This window comes from Hylobates moloch, unplaced genomic scaffold (assembly GCF_009828535.3).
Source record: "Hylobates moloch isolate HMO894 unplaced genomic scaffold, HMol_V3 SCAFFOLD_13, whole genome shotgun sequence".
In the NCBI taxonomy this organism is placed as follows: domain Eukaryota; kingdom Metazoa; phylum Chordata; class Mammalia; order Primates; family Hylobatidae; genus Hylobates; species Hylobates moloch.
In genome coordinates this window covers 50,313,445-50,341,157 of record NW_026652288.1, presented here as the reverse complement: position 1 = coordinate 50,341,157, position 27,713 = coordinate 50,313,445, and the positions used below count along the sequence as shown (strand labels likewise).

At 46.6% G+C, this 27,713-nt stretch overlaps 1 protein-coding gene across 2 annotated transcripts; it reads left to right on the top strand.

Moving 5' to 3' along the window:
- The first annotated feature begins 610 nt into the window (after positions 1 to 610).
- On the top strand, positions 611 to 27,100 carry COPZ1 (COPI coat complex subunit zeta 1). Of its 2 annotated transcripts, none has more exons than XM_032173504.2 (9): positions 611 to 690; positions 16,790 to 16,858; positions 18,461 to 18,542; positions 19,476 to 19,567; positions 21,710 to 21,765; positions 23,988 to 24,065; positions 24,226 to 24,277; positions 25,850 to 25,888; positions 26,698 to 27,100. In XM_032173504.2, exons 1-9 carry the CDS (start codon positions 673 to 675, stop codon positions 26,743 to 26,745), a joined length of 534 nt encoding a protein of 177 aa, XP_032029395.1. In that variant the 5' UTR covers positions 611 to 672; the 3' UTR covers positions 26,746 to 27,100. The 2 variants fall into 2 exon arrangements, with proteins under 2 accessions (XP_032029395.1, XP_032029394.1); XM_032173503.2 differs by lacking the exon at positions 611 to 690 and adding an exon at positions 6,512 to 6,653.
- The last annotated feature ends 613 nt before the right edge of the window (positions 27,101 to 27,713 follow it).

Here is a 27,713-nt window from a genome sequence, read left to right as displayed (position 1 = left end):
CTTTTACAAACTGACTTCTCATGTTCCTCAGGCCCAGCAAAGCCTGGAACTCCACCTTAGGGAGATTGTTATTGCAACTATCAACTCCTGGCAGCCTTGGTTTATGTAGTTAACATGTTGGGCCTTTCTTGGCTCTACTCTATGGTTGTGCAGACTTTCTGTGAGGATACTGAAGTGACCTGAGCGTGCATGAGGGAAGGGCTAGCCACAGAGATCATGGACCTAATTGGGGCGCTGAAAATAGGGATTAGGGCAGGATTCCGGTTAGAAAGCGCCAGTGTTAAAGGCTAAGGAGACACAGCGCCCCCTAAAGAGGGTGCGGTTTAAAATCGCTGGATCAGTCCGACAATATCACGTGTCCTCGGCCCTACCAATTGAAAATTAACAATCGCTTCCTCTATTCCCCATGGAAACAACCCCGCCCCACTGACCGTCGCACCCCAATGAGTCGTGAGGTTTTGGCGTTTTATTGAGTATTCAAGCTGACAATCAAATACCTGCGCCTTCTGGTTGGACACTTTGCTTCCGGTAAGCAAGCTAGTACAATAATTGGCCAATAAAGCAAGCCTTACCCAATGATCCTTATCCTAGGCGGGGCCTAATGGGAACGTATGGCCAATCAGCGGCGGCGTTACTTTTGCGGCTCCACGTCGGCACCAGCTGCGGGGCAAGATGGAGGCGCTGATTTTGGTAGGAGCTGGAGGGGCAGCAGAGATGCTGTGGTGTCCACAGGGGCCGGGAGTCAGGGTTCAGCCCGAGTGGGAGACGGGGAAGGAGAGTTCTGGGTAATTCTTGGGGACTGAAGGTTCTGCTGACCCTTGGAATAAGTGTGTGGCCTAATGTAGAAGCTAAAGCCTTGGTTTAGAGTAGGAAGCCCTGCCGGGGAGAGGGCATAGAGTCGGTGGAAAGTTGAAGGCAGCACATAGACTCCTTAGGATACACAGACCTGTAGGCGTACTGGATTAGGACCCTTCAGGTTGCCCCTTATTTTTAGCATTGTGGATGATATCCTGATTTTAATTTATTAAACCACCAAACTCGCCCCATATTGTAAGAAAAGAATACAGATGTTTTGTCGTTACAGACTCCTCCTCATGGTTTCCCAAGTTTGACTCTCCATTGCCGATTCCCTGCCACATTCCTTCAGGAAACTGTTTTGTCTTCGGTTTCCTGTTAATCCCTATTATATAGGTTTGTCATTATAAAGAATCAGTATTCCATCAAAGTTCTGGGATACCGGATAAAGTTAGCATGGATTGTGGAATATTTTTTCTAGACTCCTTATTCTGTTCTCCTTTTCTCTACCCATTTAGACCTTAGGAATTCTTTTTTTTTTTTTTTTTTTTTTTGAGACCGAGGCTTGCTCTGTTACCCAGGCTGGAGTGCGCACGTGGCGCGATCTTGGCTCACTGCAATCTCCGCCTCCCGGGTTCAAGCTATTCTCCTGCCTCAGCCTCCCGAGTAGTTGGGACTATAGGCGCGTGCCACCACGCCCGGCTAATTTTTTTGTGTTTTTAGTAGAGACGTGGTTTCACCATGTTGGCCAGGCTGGTTTCGAACTCCTGACCTCAAGTGATCCGCCCCCCTCGGCCTCCCAAAGTGCTAGGATTATAGGCTTGAACCATTTTTTTTTTTTTTTTTTTTTTTGAGACAGGTCTCGTCTCGCCAGGCTCGGCTCACTGCAAGCTCCGCCTCCCGGGTTCACGCCATTCTGCCTCAGCCTCTTTGAGTAGCTGGGGCTACAGGCACCCGCCACCACGCCCGGCTAATTTTTTTGTATTTTTAGTAGAGACGGGGTTTCACCGTGGTCTCGATCTCCTTACCTCGTGATCCTCCCGCCTCGGCCTCCCAAAGTGCTGGGATTACAAGCCTGAGCCACCGCGCCCGGCCTATTATTATTATTATAATTTTTTTTTTGAGACGGAGTCTTGCTCTGTCTCCCAGGCTGGAGTGCAGTGGTGCGATCTCGACTCACTGCAAGCTCCGCCTCCCGGGTTCACGCCATTTTTCTGCCTCGGCCTCCCGAGTAGCTGGGACTACAGGCGCCCGCCACCACTCCCAGCTAATTTTTTGTATTTTTTAGTAGAGACAGGGTTTCACCGTGTTAGCCAGGGTGGTCTCGATCTCCTGACCTCGTAATCCACCCACCTCGGCCTCCCAAAGTGCTGGGATTCCAGGCGTGAGCCACCGCGCTGGGCCAGGAATTCTTATTGTATGATTTAGGATGCTAATTTCTCCCTCTCTGGTTACATGAGAATTGTGGTTGCTAAAGGGGTGTATTAGCCCTCTTGTCCATATGATGCTTTATGCTTGTTCTAACAAATAAAATACCTGTTACCCCTTTTTAGAACTGGACCAGAGAATTTCTCTCAAAAGTGCCCTATTTTGCGATTTGGAGGGGTGTGTGTGTGTGTGTATGTGTAGGTAGGTAGGTAGTATAGTGCAGGAATTTAACTCCCAGCCTCCTTCCTTAATTGGCTTGAACTCTAGGCCTCTTTCCAAAGAAGCTTGTCTTTTATTTTCCTTCAGATCTCCTATGCATACACATTCACATCCCCGTCAGATAAAGGAATAACAGGTTTTAATTCCTCTCTTTCAGTTAAAGACAGTTAATTCCTTATGTCGGTTGGTCAAGTATAGGTAAAAAGCTTAAAATCTGAGTAGTTTTAAATATTTTCTGTACCAAGCAGTTAACAAATATCTTTTTTTTTTTTTTTTTTTTGAGATAGAGTCTGGCTGTGTTGCCCAGGCTGGAGTGCAGTGGTGCGATCTTGGCTCAGTGCAACCTCTGCCTCCCAGAATCAAGCAATTCTCATGCCTCAGCCTCCCGAGTAGCTGGGGTTACAGGCACGCGCCACCACACCCAGCTAATTTTTGTACTTTTAGTAGAGACAGGGTTTCACCATGTTTGCCAGGCTGGTCTGGTCTTGAACTCCTGACCTCAAGTGATCTGCCCGCCTTGGCCTCCCAAAGTGCTGGGATTACAGGCATGAGCCACTGCACCCTGGCCAGTTAGCAATTTTTTTTTTTTTTTTTGGAGACAGTCTCGCTGTGTCACCCAGGCTGGAGTGCAGTGGTGTGATCTCAGCTCACAGCAACCTCTGCCTCCCAGGTTGAAGCAATTTCTCCTGCCTCAGCCTCACAAGTAGCTGGGACTACAGGTGCACGCTGCCACACCTGGCTAATTTTTTTGTATTTCAGTAGAGACGGTTTCACTGTGTTGCCCAGGCTGGTCTCGAACTCTTGAGCTCAGGCAATCCTCCCGCCTCAGCCTCTTATAGTGCTAGGATTACAGGAGTGAGCCACTGTGCCCGGCAGCAGGTATTCTTAATCAAGTAAGAGGTTGAGTGTGGTGGCTCATGCCTGTAATCCCAGCACTATAAGAGGCTGAGGCAGGAGGATCGCTTGAGCCTGGGAGTTTGAGGCTGCAGTGAGCTATGATTGTGCCACTGCACTCCAGCATGGGTGACAAAGCCAGACCCTGTCTCAAAAAATAAGAATAAAAAACCTCCCCCTGAACCCAATTGGCAGACTAGGATAGATTCTAGGGAATTGGTTTCTTTGGAAGTTTTTATATATGTTTAGAAGGGAGCCTGCTTAAAGGTAAAGGAATGAGGAAGATAATACTTGGGGAGCCCTTTTAACAATGGGCCTGTGTGTGGTGGGTAAGTTGGGGGAGTCATATGTGAAAGTCTCTCTGTCGGGCGAAGTGCAGTGGCTCATGCATGTAATCCCAGCACTTTGGGAGGCCGAGGCAGGCGGATCATGAGGTCAAGAGATGGAGACCATCCTGGCCAACATAGTGAAACCCTGTCTCTACTAAAAACACAAAAATTAGCTGGGCATGGTGGTGTGTGCCTGTAGTCCCAGCTACCTGGGAGGCTGAGGCAGGAGAATCACTTGAGCCAGGGAGGTAGAGGTTGCAGTGAGCCGAGATCGCGCCACTGCACTCCAGCCCGGCAGACAGTGTTAGACTCCGTCTCAAAAAAAAAAAAAAAAGGCCGGGCACGGTGGCTCACGCCTGTAAATCCAGCACTTTGGGAGGCCAAGGTGGGCGGATCATGAGGTCAGGAGTTGGAGACCAGCTTGACCAACATGGTGAAACCCGGTCTCTACTAAAAATACAAAACTTAGCTGGGCGTGGCCATGCCTGTCATCCTAGCTACTCAGGAAGCTGAGGCAAGAGAATCACTTGAACCTGGGAGGCAGAGGTCGCAGTGAGCCGAGATGCGCCACTGCACTCCAGCCTGGGCGACAGAGCAACACTCCGTCTCAAAAAGAAAAAGTCTCTCTGTCACATTTCTCTTCCCTTAGTTCTCTGTCTCTTCTTCCTCAGTGAAGTCTGTTTCAGCCTGCTTCTTCCTTATTTTTCTGCTTTAATCTATGCCTAATGGGCTGCATTCACAGATCCCTGCTAACTTGGTCAGGTAACCCTGGACTTTGCTTTTAAAACCACACTGATTCTTTGTTATGAGAAACCTATGTAATGCGGTTAGGGACAATCTGATCAAAGCATATTTTTCTGTCCTTAACTCTGCAAGGTACATACATAGCTGCAGGATGTCGAGAAAAAGGGATGGGTAAGCTGCAGGGGGTCAAGAAGAACTGTTGATCAAAGTTTGCATTGATTGTGGAATTTCTTTTTTTTTTTTTTTTTTTTTTTTTGAGACAGAGTCTCGCTCTGTCGTCCAGGCTGGAGTCCAGTGGCGCGATCTCGGCTCACTGCAAGCTCCGCCTCCCGGGTTCACGCCATTCTCCTGCCTCAGCCTCTCTGAGTAGCTGGGACTACAGGCGCCCGCCACCACGCCCGGCTAATTTTTTGTGTTTTTAGTAGAGACGGGGTTTCACCGTGGTCTCGATCTCCTGACCTCGTGATCTGCCCGCCTCGGCCTCCCAAAGTGCTGGGATTACAAGCGTGAGCCACCGCGCCCGGCTGATTGTGGAATTTCTAAATAACAATAAGTTCCCTTCTTTTAGGTACTTTACAATGGGTCACATGGTCACATTTCTTTCTTGAATTAAGTAATCCAGCTCTAGCTTTCAAGCAGATTTCTCTGATCTCTGTCAGGTCTCCTTAGGCTTTAAGGAAAGGGATCCTTTCATCTCTTTTAGTTCCCAATGCTTAATAATAGTGATCTCAGCCTGCATCTTTGGACTTGGCTTCTTCTCTCTTGCTGTTTCTGCTGGTTCTCGCTTTTTGAGTTGTGAATGGAGAGGATCTCTGCGGTTCACCATTCACCATTAATAACCTATGGAATCTTAAGGATTTCCCCTTCCTCCTTCCCGCTTTACTTTTTTTCTTTAAAGCTGAATTACTCGGGCTGGGCTCGGTGGCTCACGCCTGTAATCCTGAGGTGAGTGGATCACCTGAGGTCAGGAGTTCAAGACCAGCCTGACCAACATGGTGAAACCTGTCTCTACTAAAAATACAAAAATTAGCTGGGCCTGGTGGCACGCGCTTGTAATCCCCAGCTACACGGGAGGCTGAGGCAGGAGAATCGCTTGAACCTGGGAGGTGGAGGTTGCAGTGAGCCGAGGGCCATTGCACTCCAGCCTGGGCAAAAAGTGAAACTCTGTCTCAAAAAAACAAACAAAACTGAATTCTGTATCGGTTTAGATCTTTAAATCTTTGTTCATAGGTTTTATTTTTCCTAATCCTCTCTGGATTCACTTTCAGAGTGCTTCCCCAGTGCTTTACAGACTAGACTTCTAATTCTGTACTTTGTCTTACCTTAATATTTTAAAACCATAACCAAATCCTAAATTCTAAGCCTCATTCAAAAATCAGGCCATCCAAAGTGCACAAGGATATGAGTATATATGGAGGAGGAAACTATGCAGAATATGTCAGTGACTTTAAAGGTTGATATTGCTCCTTGGCCTTCGCTTCCTGAATCATCTTAATGGGGCTTTTGTTAAATTCCTTTGGCCCTAACAGTAGAGGTACTTGGCCTAAATGCCCCCCTCCCCCTGCTCTGGGCAAAGGTATCAATTACATTAAGCCCCTAAAGCACTCCCATCTCGTTCCTGGCAGTCCCCTGTGCCCCTCTCCCAGCTGCGTCCTTGCTGGTGCCTGGCCCCTCCATTTCGTTAGGAGAAGCAATCTCCTCGTTCCTGCGCTGTGGAGATATATTTCTCAGCTAGAGCGCGAGCAGTGCCAGCACTGCCCCCGGTGAGGTCCCTGGCAGCAATAAAAATTTTTATTGTGATTATCTTGGTGTCGGGGTGTCCATCTGGGTTATTGCACACCTAGTTTAATTGATTGAAGTTTAATTTATTGACACTTCAAATTAAATGATAAGAATAAACTGTGCTGTTACTCTGGCCGGCTTGTTTTAATGGTTGATTGCTGGAAGCAGACCTCGGCTTGAACTAAAACCCCGAAAGAGCAATTGACGCTGCTTCTAACTCTCCCCATGTCTTGCCCTCCAAGAAGACCTTGTTATAGATTTCCGACGTATTTATATATTTTTTTTCCCTCTCCTTCACAGTGGTGGGAAACAGTTGGTCCCTGGCAAGGTATAAATTATATCAAAGATCTAGGGGAGCTGTCACATGGTCAGAAGTGGAAGGGGGGCCTCCATGTGAAGAAAACCAGACCCTTGAGAAGCCAGGTCTGCCTTGGGAGGCAGAGGATGAATGCAATTATCCAGGTATTTGATGGAGCCTAGTGGCAGGTTTAGGGTCCTTTTTATATAGATACTTGCTGCTGTTTCTTACTTTACTCCATTGACATGACTTGATTAGAGTCTGGATGTTGACAAGAAAACAGGTTGTGGAAAGGGAAACTAGAGGAGCAAATCAGATGGAGCAGGGATAAAGAATCAGTACTCATGTACCCACTTGTGCTGGAGTAATTAGGAAGAGGAAAGGCAGAGTGCCCAGGGGACAGCTGATGAAGATGGATTGGGAGAATGAGTCCATGCACTTGTAAGATGCTTGTGCTGGCAAGGGCCCTCTCACATTCTGTCCCTCCTGTTTCTGGGCAGAATAGGTTTCCTTTTTTTTTTTTTTTTTTTTTTTTTTGAGACGGAGTCTCGCTCTGTCACCCAGGCTGGAGTGCAATGGCGCGATCTCGGCTCACTGCAAGCTCCGCCTCCCGGGTTCAGGCCATTCTCCTACCTCAGCCTCGCTATAGCTGGGACTACAGGCGCCCGCCACCACGCCCGGCTAATTTTTTGTATTTGTAGTAGAGACGGGGTTTCACTGAGTTAGCCAGGATGATCTTGATCTCCTGACCTCATGATCCACCCGCCTCGGCCTCCCAAAGTGCTGGGATTATAGGCGTGAGCCACTGCGCCCATCCAGAATAGGTTTCCTTACATCAGATTATTAGGGGGCTCTCTCCTGGCCTTACGTTCCCTAGCCTGTGTCACCTCTTCTGGTGTTTGACCACACCCATCTCTTCAGGAAGTCCTTCCTGTTGTGTAACCTAAGTTATATGTGCTGCAGATGAAGACTGCTTTTTTATTTTCTCACTTTTTTTTTTTTTTTTTTTTAAGACAGAGTCTTGCTGTTGTTGCCCAGGCTGGAGTGCAATGGCATGATCTTGGCTCACCGCAACCTCCGCCTCCCAGGTTCAAGCGACTCTCCGCCTCCCGAGTAGCTGGGATTACAGGCCCCCGCCACCACGCCTGGCTAATTTTTGTATTTTTAGTAGAGACGGGGTTTCGCCATGTTGGCCAAGCTGGCCTCGAACTCCTGACCTTGTGATCCACCCGCCTTGGCCTCCCAAAGTGCTGGGATTATAGGTGTGAGCCACTGCGCCCGGCTTATTTTCTCACTCTCAATGCAGATATCCCATCCATAGCCAATTGCCCTGGATAACTCGATCAACTAATTTTCTGCAACTTCTTTTCTGTTGTGTAGTTTTAGAGGGAGACTAAAACCAGAGGAGAACAGAGCAATTCTGCCTCAGGGGGTTGATTTGGGGGCATAAATAGACTGAAAGATAACACAGAGGCTGTCATTTCAGTCTTTCAGAGACTAGCTTTTTGTTTTCAGGAGCAAAAGCAGGGAGCTGTGGCGGGGAGTAGAGGGATAAATCATGATACAAATCATGACCCAGGACTCATCAGGAATGGATCTAGCCCCGTTTGATTTTTTTTCTTTTCTGAGTAATATTTAAGTGAGGGCTCCTGGATTACCAAACTGAGAAGGCAGAATGTTCTAATGGTGCTCTCAGGCCTCAAGTCTGGAGTACAGTCTGATTTCTCATTCAGTTCATCTCTCTTCCCAGCAGTACTGCTTTGTCCCTCATTTCTGTGATTCTTTCACTTCCATGATAGTTGAAGAATTAGAGACTATGTGACCCCTGGGTAAAAAATTATCCAGCAAGGCCGGGCACGGTGGCTCACGCCTGTAATCCAGCACTTTGGGAGGCCGGGGCGGGCAGATCACGAGGTCAGGAATTTGAGACCAGCCTGACCAACATGGTGAAACGCCGTCTCTATCAAAAATACAAAAATTACCCAGGCGTGGTGGCACACGCCTGTAATCCCAGCTACTCAGGAGGCTGAGGCAGGAGAATAGCATGAACCTAGGAGGCAGAGGTTGCAGTGAGCCACTGCACTCCAGCTTGGGTGACAGAGTGAGACTCTGTCTCAAAACAAAAAAATTTTCCAACAGACAGCCTTTCTGAGTTTTGAGAAAGGTCCTGAGACTTTGCATTCCTAAAAAGCTTAGGGTTTGGTTATCTTTGTCCTGCCCATTTCATAGTCACCAAATTCAGCCATTGAAAGCTGGAGGCGGCTGGGCATGGTGGCTCATGCGTGTAATCCCAGCACTTTGGGAGGCTGAGGCAGGCGGATCACCTGAGGTCAGGAGTTCGAGACCAGCCTTACCAACATGGCAAAGCTTTGTGTACTAAAAATACAAAATTAGCCAGGTGTGGTGGTGGGCGCCTTGTAATGCCAGCTGTTTGAGAGGCTGAGGCAGGAGAATCGCTTGAACCTGGGAGGTGGAGGTTGCAGTGAGCCGAGACTGCGCCATTGCACTCCAGCCTGGGCAACAAGAATGAAACTCGGTCTAAAAAAAAAAAGGGGCAAAAAAAAGAAAGCTGGAGGGGGCATGGTTGCTGACCTTTATTCCCCCTGCTGGCCGTTAGTTTTCTCAGTCATACTTATTAATTTATGAAGGCCACACACACATTTATTGAAGTCATTACTGGGTGCCAGGTAGAGTAGAGGGGGTGACTTACAAAAGTATCACTCATTTCTCCTCTTTTTCCTGCCCCCTCTACACCATCTTATTATCTTCAGAGAGAATCTCATTTAATTCTGAACTCGACTCTGTGAACTCTTTGAAATCATAAAAACATTATTTTTATTTATATATATATTTTTTGAGACAGAGTCTTGCTCTGTCATCCAGGCTGGAGTGCAGTGGTGCGATGATCTTGGCTCACTGCAATCTCCATCTCCGGGGTTTAAGCAATTCTCATGCCTCAGCCTCCCAAATAGCTGGGATTACAGGCATGCACCACCATGCCCAGCTAACTTTTTTGTATTTTTATTTGAGACAGGGTTTCACCATGTTGCCCAGGCTGGTCTCGAACTCCTGACCTCAAGCTATTTGTCCCCACATTGGCCTCCCAAAGTGCTGGGATTACAGGTGGGAACCATCATGCCTAGCCATGAAATCATAAAAAAATTTGTGAATGTATTTTGCTGGGAATAAGGTCCATAGATTTAATTGGTTTATCAAAGGGGTCTGCTGTAACTCAAAAAAGGCATTAACCTTAACTGATCTAGGTCAAGCCTCTCATTTCTCTGATGAAGAAGCTGAATCTCAGAGAAAGGGAAAATTTGAGTTAATGGCTGATCCCCATTATAATACAAGTATTGTAGCCAGGCGTGGTGGTGCATGCCTGTAGTCCTAGCTATTTGGAAGGCTGAGGCAGGACTCCTTGAGCCCAGGAGTTCAGGTCCAGTCTGGGCAACATAGCAAGACCCTGTCTCTATTTAAGAGATGGATTGTAGGAGTTTAGAGACATTTTCTCCTGTAATATCAAAACTCTTGTTGACTGTGCTTTACATGTTTTGGATCTGTGTCAGATAGGAAGATTGTAGGTGTCTCTTCCTGCCGTCAGTTCTTCGCGAGTCATGTGTTGAGTTTTTTCTTTATAACCAGTATTTGGTCTCATGTCAGCTGGGTAGTGTTCTGTGGTACCAGTGGCTCCCACTCTTTCCTAAGCTGTGCTTTTTGAATCTAATCTTGTTTGTATACAGAAATAATTAGCAGGGTGTGGTGGCATGTACCTGTAGTCCCAGCTACTTGGGAGGCTGAAGGGGGAGGATTGCTTGAGCCTGGGAGGTTGAGGCTGCAGTGACCTGTGATGGCACCACTGCACTCCAGCCTGGGTGACAAGAAATAATAATAATATTAATAAATCTGATATAGGCTGGGCGTGGTGGCTCATGCCTGTAATCCTAGCACTTTGGGAGGTCAAGGTGGGTGGATCACCTGAGGTCAGGAGTTCGAGACCAGCTTGGCCAACATGGTGAAACCCCGTCTCTACAAAAAACACAAAAATAAGCCGGGCGTGGTGGCAAGCACCTATAATCCCAGCTGCCTGAGAGGCTGAGGCAGGAGAATTGCTGGAACCCAAGAGGCAGAGGCTGCAGTGAGCCAAGATCATGCCACTGCACTTCAGCCTGGGCAACAGAGCAACACTGTCTCAAAAAAAAAAAATCTGATTTGTAAAAACTGCTCTCCCCTGTCAAAAGACTTTAGCTAATTCTTCTTTTCTTTTCATCTGAAGTCCATAGGATTGTGGCTGGCAAATTGGAGCCCTTAACCCCAAAGGAGCTTTTAATTTTAAAAAAGTTGGCACAGGCCGGGCACGGTGGCTCACGCCTGTAATCCCAGCACTTTGGGAGGCTGAGGCGGGTGGATCACGAGGTCAGGAGATCTAGACCATCCTGGCTAATATGGTGAAACTCTGTCTCTACTAAAAAAAAATACAAAAAAAATTAGCTGGTCGTAGTGGTGGGTGCCTGTAGTCCCAGCCACTCAAGAGGCTGAGGCAGGAGAATGGCATGAACCCGGAAGGCAGAGCTTGCAGCGAGTGGAGATCACACCACTGCACTCCAGCCTGGGCGACAGGGCGAGACTCCGTCTCAAAAAAAAAAAAAAAAAGTAAAAGTTGGCACAGAGGCCAGGTGCAGTGGCTCACACCTGTAATATTAGCACGTTGGGAGGCCGAGACAGGCAGATTGCCTGAGTTCAGGAGCTCAAGACCAGCCTGGTCAAGATGGTGAAACCCCGTCTCTACTAAAATAAAAAAAATCAGTTGGGCATGGTGGCCATCACCTGTAATCCCAGCTACTGAGGAGGCTGAGGCACGAGAATTGCTGGAACCCGGGAGGCGGAGGTTGCAGTGAGCCAAGATTGTGCCACTGCACCCCAGCCTGGACAACAAAGTGAAACTCTGTCAAAAAAAAAAAAAAAAAAAGTGTTGGCACAGAGTCAGGAAGTGTATCTATTTAGCCACTTGGAGCTGGGAGTGGTATCTAGAAATTTCTCCTTCTATTTTTTACCTTCTTAGTTTTACTTTATAAACAGGATTGAGAGAAGAGAATCTTGTTACAGTTTTTAATTCATCAAGACCCATTGCCACATCAGGGTAACCCCTTTTGGTATGGCCTTAAGGAATTTTTTTTTTTTTTTTTTTTTTTTTTTTTTTTTTTTTTTGAGTTGGAGTCTTGCTCTGTCACCCAGGCTGGAGTGCAGTGGTGTGATCTCAGCTCACTGCAACCTCTGCCTCCCAGGTATAAGCGATTCTCCTGCCTCAAACTCCTGAGCAGCTGGGATTACAGGCGTCTGCTACCACGCCTGGCTAAGTTTTGTAATTTTGGTAGAGACGGGGTTTCACCATGTTGGCCAGGCTGGAAGGATTTATTTTTAAGTAGACAATGAAGAACTTTTTAGTGATCTCAGTCAGCTTCTTTTTTTTTTTTTTGAGGCGGTCTCTTTTGTGTAGGCTGGAGTGCAGTAGCGCAATTGTAGCTCACTACAGCCTTGAACTCCCAGGCTCAAGTGATCCTCCTGCCTCAGCATCCTGAGTAGCTGAGACTACAGGTGCATGCCACCATGCCTGGCTAATTTTTTTTTTTTTTTAAGTTCTTGCAGAGACAGGGTCTCACTGTGTTGCCCAGGTTGGTCTTGAACTCCTGGCTCTAGTGATCCTCCTGCCTCAGCTTCCGAAAGTGCTAGGATTACAGGCATGAGCCACTGCGCCTGGCCTCCATATTCTTATTTGTGCTCTTTCAGCTCTGTAGATAGCATCCTGTAATTGCCTCCATAAAGGCTTCTTGTTTTTTTCCCCTAAATGAGTCAATTCATTATAGTTCCCAAGTATCCTATCTTCCCCAAACACTATTCCCCCAGTCTTCTGGTAGCTTACTAAGATCTTACCCCAGAGGGTTCTCTTACTATATACATTGTGAACAGACTTAATTCAGTTATTTTTTCAGGGCCCATCTCTACTAGTTTGTCCTACAAGACACACAAATGGAGAGCTTTTGCCGGGTGCGGTGGCTCACGCCTATAATCCCAGCACTTTGGGAGGCCGAGGCTGGCAGATCACAAGGTCAGGAGATCGAGACCATCCTGGCTACAGTGATGAAACCCCGTCTCTACTAAAAATACAAAAAATTAGCCGGGCATGGTGGCAGGCGCGTGTAGTCCCAGCTACTCAGGAGGCTGAAGCAGGACAGCTTGAACCGGGAGGCGGAGCTTGCAGTGAGCTGAGATCGTGCCACTGCACTCCAGCCTGGGTGACAGAGCGAGATTCCATCTCAAAAAAAAAAAAAAAAGAGCGTTTATCCAGAGCTGCCTTTGAAAAATATTTTTGCGAATGACTATAATCCTGTGGAAGCTGCAGGTCACCGAGAAGGCCCACAGGGGGCAGCACTAGGAATGACTCTTCCACTCTAGTCCTCTATGTGCTAGGGGAGAGAGTTCTTGGAGATGTTGATGCTTTTCACCAGGATTTAGAAGCCCCTGACTGAGGTCCGGCACGGTGGCTCACGCCTGTATTCCCAGCACTTTGGGAGGCTGAGGCAGGCAGATCATGAGGTCAGGAGTTCGAGACCAGCCTGGCCAATTTGGTGAAACCACATCTCTACTAAAAATACAAAAATTAGCTGGGCGTGGCGGTGTGTGCCTGTAGTCCCAGCTACTTGGGAGGCTGAGGCACGAGAATCACTTGAACACGGGAGGTGGAGGTTGTAGTGAGCCGAGTTTGCCCCACTGCACTCCAGCCTGGGTGACAGACTGAGACTCTGTCGCAAAAAAAAAAAAAAAAAAAAAAAAGAAGCCCCTGAGATCAAAGATTCATTTGCAGCAGCCTAGTTACTTGTTCTGTGGTGTTTCACTTGTCTTAAGGACAGCATTCTTGTTTTCTTGATAATAAAAACATAAATACATGAAAATCTGTCTAAGTCACCCAACCTCCCACAAAACAATCTGCCTATACATCATTTCCAAGCACGATTAGCATTTGAGGTGAAGTTCTGTTATACACTCAGGCTGTGGCTCTCTGAAAGTCAGTGCATCACAGAACTTTGTCTCGAAAGCTTTCTAGCAGCTACCCATTTTGGGAGTGGGAGGGAAGAATAGACCTTTTAAATTCTTTCAATGTGGCCCTAAGCTGATAAGGTCTTTCTCGACAGTCAGCATTTAATGTGTTACAAGGTCAAGCCTAGTCCATTGTCCTGGAAGCCCATTTCTCAGTAGCTGGGAGTTATTTATAAACTTGCCCTTTGCAAAAACTTAAAATGAAATTACATTATCAGTAATGACTTCTGGGGCCTTTAAACTGGCTAGTTTTATGGCATAGCCCTCCCCACTCCTGAGAGGTAAAAGCCCCAGGCTGAAGTGGAACCAGCTGCAGTCAGGAGGTGGCAGGAGAAGTAAAGAAGCTGCTGGCTCCAGCTGTAGCAGAATGGCGAATTGAAGCAGCATTTAAGCTCCTGCCTAAATTCTCAGCTTTATTTAGTATGCTTCCTCCTTTGGAAGTTTGAAATGACCAGCCTTTTCTGTAATGCCTTCTTTCCCTTTTGAGAGCTCCAGTAAGCTCTATGTCAAATCTAGTCTTTATCCTTGTCCTCCTTAGCCTGTCTTTTATTCTTCCCAGGAAGATCCAATGTTTCTGTTTTGGGGGTTTCTTTGATAATGTCTTCTAGGAAGACAGTGAAAAGAACCAAGAGCAGAACCCGGGGATATGTTGTCTCTTTGCTGGTGTGGCTGTCATAGGCACTCACACCGTGTTGGCCACAAAGGACATTGTCTGACTCTTCCAGTTGGCTGGTGGCCATTAGGGCTTTTCTTTTCTTTTGGTTCTAGGGATGCCAGACTCTATGGCTGCAAGAACCAGTTTCCTATGCCAGGTTAATGCCCAGCTTAAACTAATGGGCAGCTCTCTAAAGTTGCTGTGAATGTGGATAGAGGAACAGAGCCAAAGATTTCCAGGAAAAGGTTGTGGGAAAAAATGATTTTGTCTAAATTTTGTTCCTTTTGGACTTCTTTTCTTCCATTAAGAAAACTCATTCCCATTGTTGTCTCCCTTTTGGAATTGAGGACCCAAGTTGTTATAGAACTGAGCCTGCTTTACAGGAAGATCTTTCTGTGAGGAATTAGGAGTTAGGAGAGCTGCTTCTACTTGTGACCTTTTAAGACTAGACTCTAGAGGACTTCCCTCCACTAGGCAACAAAGCTCTTTAGTTTGAGAGAGGAGTTACTCATGCCCTGTTTATTCCAGAGTGTCACATATACAGGATGGGTATCTCTAAGGAGTGTTTATCAGAGGAGGGATAAAGTTGGTAGTAATATCACCCAAAGTGGCCACATCAGAAAATCCACTTATATGTGGAAGTCTAATTATAAGTAGTCCCCTAGATGCATACTGCATCAAGATATTTTAACTTTATTCTCGAACTTCCTTTATTCTCTGAATTATTCACCAAATATTGAGAGTTTAGTATGTGTCAGGCATTGTTCTGGACAAATGGGACAAACCAGCGAAGAAAACAAAAATTGCAGTCCTCAAGAATTCAAGTAGGGAAAGCTTATGTTCCTCATCACCTTGTTGTCAAAAGACTGGCTTCCTTTTACTCCCATTCTGAACTGCCCTCCTCTGCCCCCGCAAACAGGGTTGATTCGTTGCATGGAACCATAAACCTCCTGAAGCCTCATGAGGCAATTTATGTTTGTAGAGGCTGCAGTTTCTGGGTTCTTGGCAATGATTTTTTCCTCCTCACTCTTGGATATCTGTCAAACACATACTTTTGTGTTTGACTCCTATGAGGACTGTGGGTTTCTTAAATAAGGCCAGGAAAGAGGTAGCAAAGCAACAGCCTTGTCTCACAGCACAAGGGATATCAATGGTAAGTAATGTTGATTAGAAAATCAAGGAACGTAGGTCAGGCGCAGTGTCTCACACTTGTAATCCCAGTACTTTGGGAGGCCTAGGTGGGAGGATTGTTTGAGCCTAGGAGTTCAAGACCAGCCTGAGCGACACAGTGACACTTTTTCTCTTAAAAAAAAAAAAAAAGGAATGTGAGGCTGCAAATACCTTTCATGCACACATCACTATCTCTCCACACTTTTGGTTTTTTCTATTCAATCAATTAGAGATGGGGTTTCACTCTGTCACCCAGCCTGGAGTGCAGTGGCTCAGTCATAGCTCAGTGTGGTCTTAAACTCCTGGGCTCAAGAGATCCTCTCACCTCAGCCTCCTGAGTAGCTAGGACTATAGAGGCATGCCACCAAACCTGGCTAATTTTTTTTTATTTTTGTAGAGATGGGGGTGTCTCCCTATGTTTCCCAGGCTGGTCTTGAACTGGCCTTAAGCAATCCTCCTGCCTCAGCCTCCTACGATTTTTCTTCTAGTTAGCTGGCTCCCCCGAAGTTGCAGTGGTAGAGGAGAGCACCAGACCACAGGTTTCGCAAGTGATATACTTACCGTTGAAGAACCATTAAGACTGAGGCTGTGATTCCTTATTTGATTCTTGGTAGTGGAAAAAAAATTACCCTCTTGCTCACTCACTCTAGGCCCCAGAGTGTTTCTCAGATAGATCATCTTCTCACTACTTCTTAACTCCCCCAAAATTCAGGTTGGCTTTTGTCCTTGGAAGTTAAGTGGTAGTGGTTAAGATACAGTGGAAGAATTGGAGAACATAGGAGAGTTTTTGGAAGATGGCTGTTTTACTAGGCTGCATTGAGAACTGGTGTGCCTGTGCGTGTGTGTGTGTGTGTGTAAACGCTCTTTTCCCTCTGCTCAGTGTGTGGGTGGTTTAGGGAAGGCTTGCTTTATGCTTCTGCATTGCTACTGCATTGGGACTGCAGAAACTTCCAAGTATACTAGGACATTCAACCCTATTTTTAAATGGCCTTGTTCAGTGCCTTTTAATTAATCTGGTCACATTCTATAGCCACCTGTACATGGGAGAGCAGGAAGGGAGAGGGTAATTTGGAAAATAACTGTACCATAATATTTGGAAATAACAGCATGACCTCTCTTGATTAAGCCCCCTGTGAGTCAGAGAAACTGTTTCTCTGATGGTACTTTGTAATCCTTTGTTTAAATGCTTTCTCCGTCAATTCAGTTTACTTACCCTGGGTCTTTCTCAATGGGAAATATCAAAATCTGACCATGTTGAGGTAAGGGACTTACAGAGGTACCTCTGTATCCCCTTGCAGCCCCAGTGGGACTAGGGGAAGGTTATCTGGTTTACCAGTGGTGGTGGGAGCCTTCAGGACTGAAGGTGTGTTCGTATCTCTTCAGGAACCTTCCCTGTATACTGTCAAAGCCATCCTGATTCTGGACAATGATGGAGATCGACTTTTTGCCAAGGTGAGATTCCCTTTTGAATTAGTTTAGGAACAGCACAAAGGCTTATTCTGAGATTTGAATCTTGGGACTGATCCCCTATTAACTCATGTTCCTCAGTCGTATAATTTTAAGAATACTTCCATCTTTTTTTTTTTTTTTTTTTTTTGAGATGGAATTTCACTCTTGTCACCCAGTCTGGAGTGCAATGGCGCGACCTTGGCTCACTGCAGCCTCAGCCTCCTGAGTAGCTAGGATTACAGTCACGCGCTACCATGCCCGGCTAATTTTTTGTATCTTTAGTAGAGACAGGGTTTCAGCATGTTGGCCAGACTGGTCTCAAACTCCTGACCTCATGATTCGCCCTCCTCGGCCTCCCAAAGTGTTGGGATTACAGGTGTGAGCCACCATACCCGGCCTGAATTCTTCCATCTTATCTTGCCTACTCCAGATAAAACCTGTTTTCTTTTGTCCCTTAGTTGTACTGCTGCCCTGCTTGCTGTCCTCAGACTTTGACCTCCTTCCTTGTCAGCATCAGATTAGGGAAAAGCTTTGAAACCTTGGTTCCTAACAAAGCAGTATGTAGATGCTAAGAGGCAGCCCGCCCATGTCCATCATATTCCTGTCCCCTTCCCTTCTACCATGTCACCTGCCTGGGTTTTTCCAGAGAATTCGCTTGCAGTTCCAAGGTTCCATTCCTAGGTTTATAGTCACCATCAAGCTTGTTACCTCCTGACTTTCCCAGAGTGATGTTTCCAACTTTAGATCTGTTGGAAGAAAGAAGAAAGGACACCCTCTCTCCCTCCATATTCTCCCCCTCCTGTAGAAATTTCTTCTGTCCCTGGTGTATTAACTCCGGGCGAGCATAGCATAAATCAATCAGCAGGTAGAGATTAGTTTAGAATTCACCAGCTGTTCCTCCCAGTAATTGGATGTAACTATGCAGGACACCTTTTGAAACAGTTATCCAGTTACTAAATGCCAGACCTGTCATAGGTCTTCAGCTGACTGCGACGGATTAGCCCCTAAAGAGCTAGCGATTTAGCAGCCTGCATCTCCGCCCCCTTGCCAGGGAGAGCCTGGGAATGGGCTCAGTGGTATGCTGGATGCTTCTTTCAGCTTGCAGAAAAGAAAGCTACGATAGACCATAGGGCAGGGTTTGCCTTTCTTTGGAGGAGGTTTTTGTAGCCTTTCCCCATTCCTGAGCTTCATACAGTGAGTGGGGATCTATGGAAGTGTTCTGTGCTTCTAGTGTTTTTTGTGTTCTCTGGCACTGCTTCCTGACATGGGGTAGCTCCTAGGAAACACTTGATGAGAATGGTTTTAGGAGAGATCTAGATTGCAGACAGGTGCAGAGCCTCACTGTAGGGTTGGTAGGCTTCTGCCCTCAGACAGTCTTAGAAATGTGAGGTGGGGTTGCTTATGGCAGGGTCTTTTATTTATTTTTCTTGGATTACTCACTGCCCATTCTCTGCCTCTACAGTCCTTCCTTTTCCATGTCAGTATTTCTCCCTTGCCCCATGCCTTGAAGGAGAGAAATCCAAGATCCCAGGGCAAAACATAGTCACTAATCATTCTGGCTTCCAGCTCTAGTGACCCAACCCTGTCTCCTTTCCCTCTGACCAGTACTATGACGACACCTACCCCAGTGTCAAGGAGCAAAAGGCCTTTGAGAAGAACATTTTCAACAAGACCCATCGGACTGACAGTAGGTCATTTTCCTTTCACTACTACCCGTGTTGGGGGGAACCATGGTGGAAAGGGGGTGGTAACAGGGCTGCGGAGAAAGGATGAAATGACTCTGCCTCCTTTTTCTTTTTTTTTCTTCCTCCCCTTGTATAATAAACTCTTCAGAATGTAATGGGGAGGTGAGTGTACCTCACACGGGAATACCGTGCTGGAAGGTTGGCTGTTAGCTACCTGTCTAGTCCCTGGATTTATGAGCCTCACTTGACAAATTTAACTGCAGCTCTGCTTATTGTACCGCATCCATTAGGGCAGGTAAATGGAAGTCTGTAAAGGTGACCGCTCTGCATTTTCACCTCCGAAGGATCGACTAGTATCCTGTCTCATATACAAGGAGGGAAATAGGTACAGTGGGCAGGAACGGAGGATGGTGGTTACAGAAGATACATTTAGACTCCCCCAAGTTCATACTTCTCTTCTCCTGCCACCACCCAAAAAGTGCAGATGATCTTCTGGCTTTGGAGGTCATTACAGTCGGCCTCACCTTAGCCCAAAACAGCTGGATACTAGGAATTGGTGGTAACGCCTTTTTTTTTTTTTTTTTTTTTGAGACAGAGTCTCTCTCTGTCGCCCAGGCTGGAGTACAGTGGCGAGATCTCAGCTCACTGCAACCTCCGCCTCCCAGGTTCAAGTGGTTCTCCCATCTCAGCCTCCCAAGTAGCAGGGATTACAGGTGCACACCACTCCCGGCTAATTTTTGTATTTTTAGTGGAGACGGGGTTTCACCGTGTTGGCCAGGCTGGTCTTGAACTCCTGACCTTAGGTGATCCGCCTGGCGCGGCTTCCCAAGGTGCTAGGATTACAGGCGTGAGCCGCTGCGCCTGACTGGTAACTCCTTCTTTCCTACTTCCTTATCTCAGGCCACCCACTCTTTTTACTTTTTTTCCCCCACCAGGTGAAATTGCCCTCTTGGAAGGCCTGACAGTGGTATACAAAAGCAGTATAGATCTCTATTTCTATGTGATTGGCAGCTCCTATGAAAATGAGGTGAGAATCCCCACCCCTCTTTGCTATTTCTGATCCTACTTTCTAAACCACAGGCAGTACATAGCCACTGGTTTGGGGCCCTAATAGAGCCGTATTCCTCTGGCTTCTGACCAAGCTAATGAAGTTGTCAGAGATCCCACCAGCCTCACAAACATGGCCCGGCGAATGAATCGCCTAGAAAGGAAGTTTTCCTAGATTAATCTTTTATATCCATTAGGAAACATCATATATGTTTTAATACCCTTCCCTGAGTAGTGTTTTTTAAGATGGATTTCTGAGGTATGGTCAAGATTGCAGGGGGATACTTGCTTCTTCTATGAAGGGTCCATACCTGACTGAGTTTGAGCCAATTAGCTAACAACCTGGGTCATGTTGAAACCATACATTCTGAATGGGTCACTGGAGAAGACCTTGGGGTATAGTCCTAACCTGCTTCCTATATGCAGGAAAAGCTATTTGCCTCAGGTAGCAACTTCTAGGAGAATAGATAAACAAAATAAGCCCCCAGATAATTTGAGGCAAAAGTAAAAGTTTGAGAAAGTCAACTCTTACTGAGCTCTTATTATTATAAGTGCTTTGTAAAGTACATTGTTATTTAAACCTTGTAGCACTTCTATGAGTTGTAGGCATTAGTGCCTTTGTTTTACAAATGAGGAAACCAAACCCTGAAGAACCATATGAAATTACTTGTATGTGACCATTGTGAAAAGTACAAAAGTGGCAGTTATCTGATGTGGTTCAACCTAATAACTTTCTCAGGGTCACACGTAGAAAATGGCTCAGCTTGGATTCAAACCCATATCTGTCTGACTTAAAGTCCATGCTTTTTAAAAAATTTTGAGACATAGGCCGAACATGGTGGCTCACGCCTGTAATCCCAGCACTTTGGGAGGCCAAGGTGGGCAGATCACTTGAGGTCAGGAGTTTGAGACCAGGCTGGCCAACATGGCGAAATCCCGTCTCTACTAAAAATACAGGCCAGGCGTGGTGGCTCACACCTGTAATCCCAGCACTTTGGGAGGCCGAGGCAGGCGGATCACGAGGTCAGGAGATCGAGACCATCCTGGCTAACACAGTGAAACCCCATGTCTACTAAAAATGCAAAAAATTAGCTGGGCGTGGTGCAGGCACCTGTAGTCCCAGCTACTCGGGAGGCTGAGGCAGGAGAATGGCGTGAACCCGGGAGGCGGAGGTTGCAGTGAGCCGAGATCACGCCACTGCACTCCAGCCTGGGCAACAGAGCGAGACTCCGTCTCAAACAAACAACAGCAACAACAAAAATTAGCTGGGCATGGTGGTGGGTGCCTGTAATCCCAGCTACTTGGGAGGCTGAGGCAGGAGAATTGCTTGAACCTGGGAGGTGGAGGTTGCAGTGAGCTGAGATTGCGCCATTGCACTCCAGCCTGGGTGACAGAGCGAGACTCTCAAAAAAAAAAAAAAAAAAAATTGATACAGGGTCTTGTTCTGTCTCCCAGGCTGGACTGCAGTGGTGCGATCTCGGCTCACTGCACCCTCTGGCTCCCGGGCTCAAGTGATTCTACCGCCTTAGCCTCTCAAGTAGCTAGGACTGCAGGTGCCCACCACCATGCCTGGCTAATTTTTTTTTGTATTTTTTGTAGAGACAGAGTTTTGCCATGTTGTCTAGGCTGGTCTCAACTCCTGAGCTCAAGCAATCGGCCTGCCTCGGCCTCCAAAAGTGCTGGGATAAGAGTCAGAGTCTAGACAGGGTCTAGACGTTACAGGTGTGAGCCACTGTGCCCAGCCAATTAAAGTCCATGCTTTTTACACTAACTCTGCAGCCTTCCTCTGACCTCAGCTATTGCTTGGTTAATGATTTCTCTACCTAAGACATCAGGTAACACATAAACAGTTGGTGAAGACATTGTAGAGGACTGTGACAGGAAAGTTCTGTTTAAACTTTTGGCTAAAAGAGATGTTGAATTGTGGGATCATGCAGCAGAATTTATTTCTGTGAGAAATCACAGATCCTCTTCCTGTTGTGCTCTCACTTCCACCTTATGTTTTTGGTCCTTTGTGAAAGCCTGTGTCTTTTGATGTTTAATGAATTAGGAGGTTTTGTTTTTAGGTAGCAGCTTTCAGGGCCTTGAACCTTATCCTTCTGCCTCCTCTGTTTCCCAACAGCTGATGCTCATGGCTGTTCTGAACTGCCTCTTCGACTCATTGAGCCAGATGCTGAGGTGAGCAGGACATTCTTTTTTTTTTCCCTCAAGTTATGATGGAAAGAGCAGGGCATTGTTGATTTCTTTTTGGGAGATAAAGTAACCATTCTTCAGGCCCAGGGATTATAGGCGATTGGCAAAGGCTGCAGGGAGTTGATTTAGTTTTAGAAGTTGGGTTTTGCCAGGCTTGGTGGCTCACGCTCATAATCCCAGTACTTTGGGAGGCCGAGGCGGGCAGATCACGAGGTCAGGAGATCGAGACCATCCTGGCTAACATGGGGAAACCCTGTCTCCACTAAAAATACAAAAAATTAGCCAGGCATGGTAGCAGGCACCTGTAGTCCCAGCTACTCCGGAGGCTGAGGCAGGAGAATGGCATGAACCTGGGAGGCGGAGCTTGCAATGAGCTGAGATCGCGCCACTGCACTCCAGCTTTGGCGACAGAGTGAGACTCTGTCTCAAAAAAAAAAAAAAAAAAAGTTGGGTTTATTAATTCACAATAATTCATGCTACTGGGGAGGAATGGATGGAGAGTATGTCCCTCCCATAGAATAATTCTCTTACTAAGGAAGAGGACTGGGAGGGAGCCGAATCTTTACCTCTGTGTTTACTCTTGTGATCCCCTGTGGCCCTGTCAGATCTGAGCATCCTCAAGGTGCTTTCCTGGGCTTCATTCTTGACATTAGAAGTAGGGAAAGGGCAAGCATAAGGAAGTGTCCCAGATGAAATGTCATTCAGTACTTCAGGAATGGAAGTAACACTCCCAATTTTTTTTTCTTTTTTTTTTTTTTGAGATGGAGTCGGCATGATCTCTGCTCACTGCAACCTCTGCCTCCCAGGTTCAAGCGATTCTCCTGCCTCAGCCTCCCAAGTAGAGTAGCTGGGATTACAGGCACGCGCCACCATGCCTGGCCAATTATTGTGTTTTTAGTAGAGACGGGGTTTTACCATGTTGGCCAGGCTGGTCTTGAAATCCTGACCTCAAATGATCCACCTGCCTTGGCTTCCCAAAGTGCTGGGATTATAGGCATGAGCCACTGTGCCCAGTTTTTTTTTTGACTTCTAGTCCTTGTTTTTTCCCTTCTGTAAAACAGGAAGCACCCAGGCAGGAGGATTGCATGAGTCGAGTTCAAGACAAGCCTGGGCAACACAGTGAGACCCTGTCTCTGCAAAAAATAAAAAAATTAGCCAGGTGTGGTGGTGCGTGCCTGTAGTCTCAGCTACTCAGGAGGCTGAGGTAGGAAGATTGCTTGAGCCCAGGAGGTTGAGGCTGCAGTGAGCTGTGATCATGCTGCTGCACTCCAGCCTAGGCGACATAGCAAGACCCTGTCTCAAAAAACAAAACAAAACAAAAAACAGGAAGCTTCTGCCATTTACCCTCTCCTCCCTTTCCACCTCCCCACTAGCCCTCTGTTCTCTGTTACCCGTGTAGATGGGTAATAGAAGAGATATAAGTTACTTTTCCTGAAAACATCCAGGGCTCTGAACTTCATTCCCCCAGCAGCTCCCAAGTGAACCCAGTACAGACATCCATCCAGACCAGAACAGCAGGTACTCTCAGCCCTGCAAAATCAGCAGGGTGAATGGCTCAGATTTCCTCAGGAAGGGGATGATTTATTTCTTATCCAGGTGAATGAGTAGACTTCATTTTAGGTAATCTAGTGAAAGACTCAAACTGACGGATGTGACAGGCCACATGCACCAACCACTGGATCTGAGCCTGTTGTATGCAGACCCTGCCCCCCTTTGGGCTTCTTCTCAGGGCCTGAGTAGAGCTGGTAAGGGATAGGGAGAAGAGGGAACAGAGAATGTCTCAGGAGGTTTGTCAGAGCTTGAGTACAAATAAGGTTTGCATTCAACCCCTCCCACCCCCAGCCACCTCCAGATTGAATCCTAGCTCTGTTTATATCGTTTTTTTCCACCCACTGATGTCAGTGTTTATGAGCAATGTTATGAGCAGCATCATGGCAGGTAGGAAAGAATAGTGTGGATAATCAACCCCTGAATAGTCAGAAATTGACTGTGTTATTTGAATCTCTTTCCATACATTCCTTATTCAGCAAACAAGAGTAGAAAGGGTTTTGAGTGAACTAGCTAAAAAGTTCTTCACCTTATTTACTTCTTTTTGTGGTTGGTGGAAATGTTTATTGGTCTAGTTTAGGTTCCTCAATTCAGACAAGGTCCTAGGATTTCTTTCACACACAAGTTGGTTTTTCTCTTCTCTTCTCTTGGGGACGCAGGAAAAATGTAGAAAAGCGAGCACTGCTGGAGAACATGGAGGGGCTGTTCTTGGCTGTGGATGAAATTGTAGATGGAGGGTAAGTTCTCTGACCTGCCTTGATCTTGGGTGAGGTGGTGGGATAACTGCCCCTGTCCTAAGTCAAGCAGGCTCAGTGGCCAGAGGTCCTATTCCCCGACAGCGAGGCACTCTGTGCCTTCAGGACAGAGTGAACAATGATCTCTTCTTTGTTTTTGCAGGGTGATCCTAGAGAGTGATCCCCAGCAGGTGGTACACCGGGTGGCTTTAAGGGTAAGCAGGAATGTGCTTCTCTGCATCCCCACATCTATTCACAAACACCCTCCAGAGCCAGACCTGCTGGATGTGTCCAGTAGTTGGGGCTCATAGGATACATACAACCTTCTCTTTTTCTTTCAAATACATTCAGCCTTTCTCTTCCCTTCTCTTATTGTCCCAAAGAAAGAAGCAGAAATAACTTATTTCTACCCCTAATATGGTGCCTAACATCTCATACAGTCTTTGCACAAAGTGGACATTTAATACATACTTATTTAATAAATGATAAATAAAATAAACTTTAATATTTATGGTTTTGAAATCATAAAGGAACTTGAAGTTGGCTTATTCCCTTCTTGGAGATGGATCCAATCATCTGAGACAGAAGAGTGTCTGTTTTGTCTTTTAAAGTGTTACATAGGGCTGGACGTGGTGGCTCACACCTGTAATCCCAGCACTTTGGGAAGCCGAGGCCAGTGGATCACAAGGTCAGGAGTTCGAGACCAGCCTGACCAACATGGTGAAACCCTGTCTCTACTAAAGATACAAAAATTAGCTGGGTGTGGTGGTGCGTGCCTGTGATCCCAGCTACTCAGGAGGCTAAGGCAGGAGAATCGCTTGAGCCCAGGAGGTGGAGGTTGCAGTGAGCCGAGATTGCACCACTGCACTCCAGCCTGGGCGACAGAGCGAGACTCTGTCCCAAAAATAAAAAATAAAAAAAATAATAATAATAAAGTGTTACATAACTGAGGATGGTACCTCTCCATTAGGAAGTACTTATTTGCCAGAACCTCAGTCCTCTTTGGTGCTAGTGATATCAGAAAGGGGCCTCTGAGTTAACCATAGAAGGCCCCAGGTCAGCTGAGGAGATAATGGTGGATGCAGAGAGAGCCCACCAACAAATTACACGGGTGCAAAGATGTCTGAGCAAAGCAAATCTCCCCATTCACAGAGATGTCCTGGCTCTGACCTCCACAGAGTGAAAGCTGACAGTGCTTGATAATGGGAAATCTTCTCTCTTAACTGCTGTGGGCTCCATTTGCATAGTTTAATCTTCTCCTCTAACATATGTCTCTATGTGGCAAGAGAGAGGGTCCCCCCACCAACTCCCCTCTTTGTCTTCTTAGGCTGCTGTTGCAGCAGTTTATTTCTTCAAATTAACATGCTGTCGTTACCCATCAGGCTTTGTGGGATCCATTAAACCACTCCTGGCTCCCCCTCATCCTTTCCCTAGTGATACTGATATTCAGAGAAGGCCTTTTCTGACTAGGGAATCAGGTCCTTCACCCCCAAGTTAAGGGAGTTGAGGATCAGATAACCTGCTGGTTACTCGGAATGGAGTTAAATCTTTTAAGAAGTCCTCCTGCCTTAAAATGGAAGCTGGATGAAATGACCCTTTTTTGTTCATAGTCCCTCTGGCCAAGTAAAATTGTAGCTGTACTAGTCCCTAGAAGGGACTGAGAAGTTCAGTGCATCTGCCCTTTGTTTCAGTTTAAAGGATCACTTTTTTCTTCTCTAATACCAGACTCCAATCAGGTCTTACTCCAGCTTTCTCCCACACTAAATGCTTGTGTCTCTGTGCCATAGGGTGAAGATGTCCCCCTTACGGAGCAGACCGTGTCTCAGGTATGACTCTCCCTTCTTCCTTTCCAGAGGGACTGGGTCACTAAAGAGGCTAGAACAGCATTCCACCCATACCTCCCAAGTCTGAGTGAGACTAGAGACTCAAGACACATCTTCCTTGGCTCCCTCTTATTCCAGAGAACTGGGACTCATACAGCCAGCCACTCCCTACCCCTCCTTCCAACTCCTTTCTCAGTTTCCTGTGAGCAGTGGCTGTCAGCCTTGCTCTGTACCCTTCAAACCCTCCCTGCCTGATGCCTCATTCAGTGATTTATTCCCCAGCAGAGGCTTGCCTTAAGCAGATGGTCTGTGTGCATTTGTGCACACACTCTCTCTTTCTCTTATTATTCAAATGAGGGCTAAGCTGGAAATGCATATTCTAGAATATGCAGGTTTTGCAGATCCATCTTGCTACCTTGACTGCGGATAGATTGTCTACCTGATGTAGGGGGAAGGGAGGGGTTCCGTTTTCTACCCATTTGGAATTCTCACCAAGAAGTCCATCTGGATTTGTTACCCGCCCCCTGCCCGCCGCCCCTTTTAACATATGTCCAGTAACTCCCATTTTTTTTTTCTTTTATACCAGGTATACCTCTTCTCTCTTCATCCCCTCAATGGATTTGAATTTTTTTGGAATTTTCCAATCTGCTAGGGCCTTAGAGAGCTTCTTCCCATCTCTTTACTCTTGGGGATTTTCTATTCTCCATTCTTCTAAAGACAGGGAAGACAAGTGAGGGGAAGGAGATCCCCAGCCCTCATCCCTACCTTGCCCTGTCAGCAAGCTTTCCTCAATGCTGCTCTTATCTCTGCAGGTGCTGCAGTCAGCCAAAGAACAGATCAAGTGGTCACTCCTTCGGTGAAGATCCCACTGTTCCTGGCTCTTCATCCTCTTCAAAAAATTCGCATGTCTGCTGTGAATTTTCATCTAGTTCCCCAATCGATGCTCTCAGGGTCATCTCGGGGATCACAGGGATCCTTAAATCTCCATTCTGTTTGTGGTTGCCCCCCCTAACCTCCCCTACACCCTTCCTATTCTTTTTCATTCTTCTTGCAGTTCTGGGAGTAAAGCTCCCAGCATATTTAGATAATAGGGCAGGGGAAGCACCTTCTTTCTTTCTAGACTGGATTATGCTCACATGCTCCCCTGCCCTGACATTTTTGTAAATTCTGTGCCCTTTGCTGTAGCTACACTTTAGATTAAAGTAGGAGAAAGAATGTGCTGAGTGTTTTCCTCCCTTTGCCTTTACCTGGCCCTCATCCCGACAGCCCAGCAAGGGGAGGGAGAAAGAGAATTCTTTTCTATAGAACAGGTGGGGGTGGGGATGGGTAGGGATTTATCCAATCTAAGCCCTAGCCCCACTTAGTGACCTCAATGTTTTCTTCCATTCCTGCTTACTGCCCTGTCCTCTGCCTTGGAAGAGGCATTGGGAATAGCTCATAGGGAAGGGACAACATGGAAGAAACAGTGATTTAAATTGTATTGAATAGGGCATATAAAATGCATTCTGTACCCTGATCTGGCATATAGCTTCAAAACTGCCGTGGTGAGTGTCCATCTCTTAGTTAGCTACCTTAACTCTCCACCCTTACTACCTGTGGGATCTTTGCCTGGTTTGTCTTCTCTGTGTCCTGGAGCAAAGCCAGTTCCTAAAACTAAAACTCCATTCTAGTCTTGGGAAGAAAAGTTTCTACTCAGAACTGGGAAGGAGTGGAACTTATGACTTGGGCCTCTAGGCTGTCTCTGTCCCCTCAGCTCCCCGACATGCATTTACTCCTCTGCCGTGGGTCTGCAGTCGCTGCAGCCTACCCTCTCTCTGCCTCAGCCTTA